Genomic DNA, 9,184 nt, shown 5'->3' with positions numbered 1-9,184 from the left:
ATGTAAAATATAATCTTTATCTTATGGTTAATTATCTATGATGAGAAACTTTTTTAAGATGTAATCTAATACCCTTTAAAAATTCTAATTTCGAAAAAAAAAAAAACATAAATTTAATTTTTACCATTACATTCAATATCTATGGTTTAACAAAATGTGTGCGTTTTATGAAACCCTTGCATAAAATCTGTAATTTTTTAAACAAAAACTGAAACTAGTGTACTTTTGTTATTATTGTTAGCAATACCAACTAATTAACTGATGTAAACGAATAGAGACACACAAAAAATGAAAACGTAAAGGGAACAAAAGAAAATTATAAACATAACAAATAACTCGAACCTCTATCGTAAACATTCGTCGGCACATGCACTGAGCTAACAGTCATATTGACGGGTGTATTAAAAAATTCCTCTTTCGGTGTTAGAACAATCGTTTTAGGTGTTATGAAAATTTTCGGCCCGCCCGCATCTTCGAGATCGCGTGGCGGTTCCGTTGGTACTGGTTCGTGTGGCTCAATCATTTCTTTCGAATTATAATAAGAAAAATATTTGTTGGGTTTTTCCATTTGATATGTTAAGGCAGTATTTTCGGCGGTATCCATAATGCGCTAAATATGTATATTCGAAAGTAGAACAAAAATATCCGTTAGCATAAATATTTAATATTATTATTTAATGTTTGGTATATAGCTATGAATGGACGATGTGTTTGGCAAACAAAATCCAAATAATTCCGACTTACGCGAACAGCACTTATTTTTAAATCCATCATAGTTTTCACTTCATTGGCCATATTCTCCACAATTTTTGATCCAGATCTTGATACAACCTGGGCCTGTTTGAAACTCTGAAAAAAGAAAAGAAAGGATTTTTTTTATATTTAAAATTTAATATGGAAAAACAAGTACAGCAAGTAAAAACGACTTATAGGTTATACTAAGTTCATTACGAAAGATATATGTGGACTTTGGTGCACCATTTACATTAAATCGGACGAAAATGTATATGGGAGCTATATCTATATCTGGACCGATTATTAGGAAACTTAACACACATCATTCTATACTTCGTTCAGTACGATATGCCAAATATCGTGCAAATCGAAAGATATAGGGACTCTGTTGCACCATTCACCTAAAATCGGACGGAAATATATATGGGAGCTATATCTCAATCTGAACCGATTTTCACGAAACTTAACACACATCATTGTAGACTTCACTCAGTACGCTGTACCAAATTTCGTCGAAATCGAAAGATATGTAGAGACTTTGATACACCATTTTCCTTAAATCGATCGAAATCTATATATATGGGAGCTATATCTAAATCTAAACCGATTTTCAGGAAACTTAACACACATCATTCTATACCCAATTCATTATGCTGTGCCAAATTTCGTGCAAATCGAAAGATATTTGGGGACTTTGGTGCACCATTTTCCTTAAATCGGACGAAAATATATATAGGAGCTATATCTGAATCTGAACCGATTTTCACGAAACTTAGCACACATTATTCTAGGCTTAATTCAGTACGCTGTGCCACATTTCGTGCAAATCGAAAGATTTTTAGTGACATTGATCTACCATTTACCTTAAATCGGAAGAAAATATATATGGGAGCTATATATAAATCTGCACCGATTTTCATGAAACTTAGAACACATCATTTTAGGCTTAATTCAGTACACTGTGCAAAATTTCGTGCAAATCGAAAGATATTTAGGGACTTTGGTGCACCATTTTCCTTAAATCGGACGAAACTATATATGGGTGCTATATCTAAATCTGGACCGATTTTCTCAAAACTTGGCAGACATCACTCTAGGCTCAATTCAGTACGTTATGCCAGATTTCGTGCAAATCGAAGGATATATAGGGACTTTGGTGCACCATTTACATGAAATCGGACGAAACTATATATGGGAGCTATATCTAAATCTGGACCGATTTTCATGAAACTTGGCAGACATAATTATATCCCTAAATGATTAGGCTGTACCAAATTTCGTGCAAATCGAAAGCTATATAGGGACCGTTTACATTAAATCGGTTAAATATATATATGGGAGCTATATCTAAATCTGAACCGATTTTCCCAATTTCAATAGGGTTCGTCCTTGGGCCAAATAAGTGACGTACGCCAAATTTCATCCAATTCGGATAATAAATACGATCTGTACTTTGTTTACAATTAAACATGGACAGACAGACGGACGGACATGCATAAATCGGCTTAAAAAGTAATTCTATGCATATTCTCAGAAGGAACCATGTGCCTATCTCGTTTCCTTTTGCCTGTTACAAACATATGCACAATGACATAATACCCTGTACCACAGAGTGGTGAAGTGGTGGGGCAATACCAAAACTTGAATCAATATTGGTCATTATGGGTAGTGAAATCATTTTTAGTACAGAGATTACCCCTACACCGTTATATGGAGGTTTGGTATAATATTAATAATTTTTAGTACAAGGATGTGCTCTAGGAGTGTTTGGAAGAAAAATTCTCCGAAAGATCTATAGGTCGATCTGCGTGTGTCCAATATGCAAAAAATAACGTATGTTGGGCGTACCGTTATAAGGTATATACTAATTTACAGCCAATTCCGTTGAAAAACGTATAACAAATACACTAAATACCGAATATTTTGGGATTCCGTTGTGTGGGGGCTACCTTGAAACTTGGATCAATACAAATCATTATTGGTACGGAGATATGCTATACCATGTGAACCCAAAATAAACAAAAAATCGACATAGCATTTTATTGCGATCAAGAATATATGTATATACTTTGCGGAGTCATCGGTGAATATTTCAAGGTGTTGCAAACGGACGGACCGAAATTTTTGTTTTTGAAAACGGAAGGAACAATTTAAAATACTTTATGGTGAAGGGTGTAAAAATCGATAATTATACTCTCCAACACAAATTAAAATTATTTTAAACAGATCGGAACCTTTATTTGGGCTTTTATTTTCTTTTTTAGAAAATTAAATTACCGACCCTTAGGTTCTCTTATCACCCTCCGAGAACCCACAATTCCATAACACTATCACTCCTAGTATAATTAGGAAAAATCGTTTTTAAATACCTAAAATTCCGCCAAAATATTATTTGGGTGCAATCTCAAAATAAGAGGCTATACTGAAAATGTTCTGCAAGAATATTTTACCCTCCCAGAACCCGGTATATCAAATTAAAGTCTCTTTTGTGGCTAAATTGGCGATACCTTTATAGAGGAAAGTTACTGCAAACCATTTGTTTTATTTTCTTAAAATACGGAATGCCAAATTTAGGCAGTTCGGTAGTTAAATTCGCTTAAAATATTAAAAATACTGAAAATGGATCGGAACGTTTATATGTGGGCTATGTCAAAATATGGATCAATGTCGAACATTTTCCAATTGGGCTGGTCCGTTCATATGGGAGAAATTCTTTTCAATAAAATAGGGCGCTTCTATGTTAAAACATTGATCTGGATATCGAAAATCACAAAGCTGTTTTCACCCTCCACGAACACGGAATGGCAAATTACAACCACGCGGCTGAAATCTTCAAAATACCGAAATTGTGGGCGAGGTATGCCAAAACATGATCCTAAATCGAAAATGTTCTGCAAATATGTTATCAAAGCCTTCAAGAAAAAAACCGAAAATAGAGGCTAAGTCAAAACATGGACGAATGTATATCGAATAATGCAAATATTTTCTAAGCCTCCACGAACCCAAAATGACAAATTACAGCCACTTCGTGGTATCCCAAAAAATGGTCCCACATTCAAAATGTTCTGCAGAAAAGTTTTCAAACCTCAAAGAAATATACAAAATATGGGGGCTATGTCAAAACATTAACTTATATCGCAGATTACAAAAATGTTTTTCACTCCCCACGAACCCCAAATGCCGATTAACAGCCACTTCGTTGGGATGTTGACATTGTCAAAATAGGGATCTATAACCAAAAATACAAATAAATTGGCTGCCTCCTCGAACACGGAATATCAAGTTACAGAAACTTTGGTGGCGAAATGCTGCAAAACCCTTTTAAATATAGTAGCGAAATTTTTTTATCCACTACCGGCATTGCATAATGGCGTGTGCTGGGTTTTGTTAGATTTGGATATAGCTTCCATTTGGACAAAATATATAAAGTTTCAGTATACTTCATATATCCAAAATCTCAATGCCACGTTGATTAAGAGTACTCTCAGCTGAGGAGGTACGCCCACAATTTACAAGGGAGATGTTGTAAATGTCATCCAGATCTTTGCGCTCTGCCCTAATTGTCATGGTATTTCTTAAACACCTGGACGAACACGGGGTCGTCCTCAATATGTCATTAGCAACATCATAGTTCCTGAAGCCTAGTAAGCCTGACACGCCGATGCCACTTCTGTCGCCAATAGCAAAGACACTTGGTGCACTACTCTTCCCATCGATTAGAGGCAGTTTTCCAACGAGGATACCGTAAAATACAAGTAGTGCAACAGCATGGCACATCATCTCCACACATATTAGGAGAGCATTGTACCAGAACAGACCGTGCAACCGAACTGTCATGGTGTCACTTGACCTATGGAAGGCCTTCGATACCGTCAACCATCCCAAACTGTTCGAGAACATAAAGACAACCCTCTGCCCGTATTTGGATATTCAACTATATGTGTGGAATTCGGAAACAGGAACACATAGAGTAAAATAGGCAGTTCCCCAAGGTGGAATGATTTCTCCAGAACTGTTCTATCTCTACCATTCTCATATATCTGTCTGACAGTCTGGCGGGTGGAAAAATCTTGAGTGAATGAAACAAATTTGGTCCAAAAAACAAAAAAAAATGGTCCTATGGTTTGCCATTTCAGACCGAAAATCCTATTTTGTTCCATTTTAGGTACATTTTGGTCCTATTTTTTCCAAAAGGCAATACTGGTGGCGATAGTATTAAAAGACCAGAAAGACTGGGTCAAGCTTTGCTGAAGTTCATGAAGAAAAATATCTGTATGTTTATTTGCAGCTATTGCAGATTATTTTTGTAATCAGATAAGTCTTCAGTCAAATCGAATGAGAAATATTTTTGTAAAACATATCATCATTCTGTCTCGAGCCTTTGTCCGTATTTTCGTCCATATTTTCATGAATCGCATACTAACTTCCAAAAATTATTTTTTTTTTATCTCTAAATATTATATGATTTGGGTCCCCAAAAGGGAAGAAGGGATATTCGCATGTTTACATCATCCTTTTCCACTTTTAACCGATCCTTTTTCAGAAAACATTATGAAAAGCTTGCGGATTCTTCTGAAGATTTTACCAAAAAATATTCCAGGAAGACATATTCGGATTACTAAAATTTTGAACCAGATTTTCATCAACAGAATAAATTTGTATGCATACCATTTGAAAGCGAACAACATTGTCAATCGCATGGAATAAGTTATCTTCTCAGGAGTGAGGTGGATCCCGTACTATAACAATAAAACCTTACACAGCCTTATAAACAGACTTCTCCCGTCCAGGAACGTCAGGCGACATATCCTGTTCTAGAGATAGAGATTTAAACTGAGAATCAACATGCCTATCGGGATGGTCTGATTAAAATTCATGCAGATGCAGTCGGCCAGGCAGAACGCCGTATTAATACTGAACATAGATACCATCCATAGCAACAAATTAGAAACAGCTGACTAGACAGACACAAATAGTCTTAAGCAAGACCATTTTTTTCAAGTCTAATGTCCAAAATATTGATTTTGTTTACGTTTTAGTTACGGAAGTTACATGTTACATGTTCAACCGAATTTGCTGTAATTTGCTACCCTGTATTCCTTTTGAATGTCAAATCTCACCACCAGAAATTATCAATATAGATCCTCGTTTTGGTATCAGTATTTGAGAATTTCAAAAATATTTTTCTCGCGTCTTTTTCGGTATGATCAATGTCTTTTCATAACATGACTTTTTTCCAGGGTGCGAAGAATGATCAAAATACGCTCTTTCTCACGAAAGCTCACGGGAGAGAATTCGAATGTTTTCAATTTATCGTCAATGTCAGAAAGAATTTCAACCACCAAACGAACGTACGCTGTTGTGTGCTCTCACTCGTTTGTTATGTGTGTGCGACCATTCTTTATCGTCATAAATTCATTCTTAAAATGAGCACAAAACAAAAAGAATGTATTTTGAATCATTCGCGAGCGAATTTTTGTGCAACCTGTTTTTTTCCTAGGAGCCCCCTTAATTTTAGATATTCTAAATGTCAACCTCATTTTTATATTGACCACTTCGTAGAGAAGGTAACAGAACTAGTGGCAACAATATTCTCCATTTTCGATCTTTACTAAAGATTACAATGTTCAATCTATACTCTTGGTCCAAAGGGGTCAGATGAGGCTGCGTTTTTTAGAAATCCGTACTAGAACGGCACGGAAAGTACTAAATGTGGTACCATTTGTATTTGGTGAACCGGTGCAGTGAGAACTCTGGATTGAGGATTGTAGCAAAGGGTTTTATGGACATTCGAACTATAAGTATACAAAAAGTACTAAAATGTACTAAATTTGGTACAATTTCGTAGCATATGAATAGAAAGAGCTAAAAACTTGAAATTTGGAATGCAAATTAGGGTTGAGAAGTAGGGTCGATATAAGAAGAGGGATTTTTTTTTTGGATACATACGAAAAGTACTAAACGATACTAAATTTGGTACAATTTGAATTTGAAGGAATGGATGGAGCTAAAATCCTGATCCGGAGTGTAAGAGGGGTACGTATGAAATTATAGAAATTTTAACTAATGTGTACTAAATGGTACCGGAACTGATAGAGCTGGAACACTGACATTTGAAAAGAAGGTTATTGATGGAGTGTAGGATTGGGAATATGGATGTATTTTTGGAATCCTGAAATATGGACTTAGGGTCACTGTTGGGCTGTAGGATTGGGATGTGTGGGAAGTACTAATTCACCAATGTATATTAAATGGTACCAAATGTGGAATAGAGTGAACAAATAGAGCTAGAATCTTGAAATGTGCAGTTAGGATCACTGTTGGGGTGTAGAATTGAGCTATGTAGGAAGTTTTTGAAATTCGTACAAATGTGTACTAAATTTGGTACAATTTACATTTTGGGTTACCCAATAGAACAGGAATCCTGAAATTTTGAGTTAGGACTACCGTTGGGGTGTAGGATTAGGATATGTAGAAAGTTTTGGAAATTTTGTACAAAATAGTACCAAATGTGGATTTGGATGAACCGATAGAGCTGAAACACTGAAATTTGGAAATAAGGTTACTGTTGGTGTGAACGATGTAGTTTTTGAAATTCAGACTTATGGGTACATAATTGTACTGAATTTGGTAAAACTTGCATTTTGGATGAACTGACTGAGCTTGGATCATGAAATTTGGAATTAGGTTCATTGTAGGGGAGCAGGATAGAACTATATAGAAAATTTTTTTGTACTAAATGGCACCAAATTTGGTCTTGGGTGAATCGATATAGCTAGAATCATGACATTTTGAGTTTGGATCATTGTTGGGGTGTTGTATTGTGGTATGTAGGAAGTTTTGCAAATGTCTACAAATGTGTACTTAATGACACTAAATTTGGTACAATTTGGATTTAGAAATAAGTACTACATGAGTACAAAGAGGGTAATAAATGATATATTTATGTAAAAATCTAGATTTCTGTTGCGGTCAGAATGGGTGGTTGAGATATGGAGGTAGTTTTGGAAATACGTACTATAAGACAACATGGGTACTAAATGTTACTAAAATTTTAATTATGGTCGGTATTGGGTTTTAAATAATTCTCACATTCCCTAACGAAGTAGCGGGCCTATGCTAGTATTTGAATAAAATCGATCATACATTTCTATACTGATTCCATGGCCTAAAACAAACGATCTGACAATATTAAACCGGCTTGATTCCATGTGTACCCTCAAGCGTGTCTATCTTGCTTACTTCGGCATATAAGATACCGTTATACCCTGTAATTATACCCTACACAACTATCGTCATATCACGACTAGCTGAGTCGATCTAGACATGTGTGTCCGTCCGTCTGTCCATTATATTTTGTAAACACGATACAGGTCACATTTATAGACCAATCTTAACGAAATTTTGCTTGTAGGACCGGTTCTGTCCAATAAAGACCCCTATTGTTTTTGGTAAAGATCGGTTAATATTTAGGGGATGAAATGGACCAAAAACTAAATTTTTGTCCGATTTTCTGGTTGCTCTAGAGGCCGCAATTATGATCCAAACATCGCGAATTTTTACATAGAGAAGGGGATCGGGCCAAAGAATAAACATTCCTGTTTTGATAAAATCGGTCAATATTTAGCGGGTCAAATGGACCCTGACTTTTGTGTGAAAAATGACAAAATCGGTATTTTATAGCGTAGAGATTTACCGCTGAAGGACGTAGACCCGAGAAGTTGATAGTATATCCAAGGGCAGTGGTTGACCTTTAAATTGATACCACTTAAATATTTAAATATTTACAGGTGCTTATATATTCAGATATTATTTAGTAACCCTTTACCACAATAGAGGGCGGAAATATAGCGCTGATCGCTTTAAAATGTTCCATGAAGTTCCAGTTATGGTCAAGGATAACGTCTACAATTTTCGGTGACGATCAGATAATTATATTGTGATGAAGTGGACCGAAAACTTAATTTTTTTTTTTGTTTTTCTTCCAATGTGAATAAGAAGATCACAACACAAGGGAAGGGAATCTGGACAAGTAATTTGAAGGGCTGTACTGAACATTAGTAATAGTTGGTCCAGATGGTTCAAAAATCGCGAAATATTGTCCAAGCTTAGAATATTGATCCACAGAAAGTTAGTTGGAAGTTGTGTAGGGTATCACGTGGTCGGCCCCGTCTGACTAGACTGCTCCGCTCACTGGTTTTTAGTTGTACATTTCCGAAAAATATCAATATTCTGACACGAACTTCTGTATCTAGGCGCTCACGGTTATAATTACACACAAAATGGTAAATTGCATTTGCATACTTTAATTATTCCATATATTTACTTTGGCGTTCAAAATTTGTTGACATTGTATGTTCATATTTATGTATTTCAAGTGTGTTGGATTTTCCGACCAACAACCAACCATATGTTTAAATAGCCGTACATTTTTTACAAGTGCTTCTAA

General features: G+C 35.6%; 1 protein-coding gene across 1 annotated transcript; it reads right to left on the bottom strand.

The window, feature by feature from the left end:
- Positions 1–316: 316 nt before the first annotated feature.
- Positions 317–849, bottom strand: LOC133337275 (voltage-dependent calcium channel subunit alpha-2/delta-3-like; the record flags this gene model as incomplete). Its single annotated transcript, XM_061545515.1, has 2 exons — positions 317–610; positions 745–849. Coding segments are annotated over 2 exons (399 nt in total), but the record flags the coding sequence as incomplete, so codon positions are not given.
- Positions 850–9,184: the final 8,335 nt, after the last annotated feature.

Source organism: Musca vetustissima, unplaced genomic scaffold (assembly GCF_032173495.1).
Source record: "Musca vetustissima isolate MV318-11 ecotype Yass unplaced genomic scaffold, APGP_CSIRO_Mvet_v1 utg448393, whole genome shotgun sequence".
Taxonomy (NCBI): Eukaryota; Metazoa; Arthropoda; class Insecta; order Diptera; family Muscidae; genus Musca; species Musca vetustissima.
This window is presented reverse-complemented; position numbering and strand designations above follow the sequence as displayed.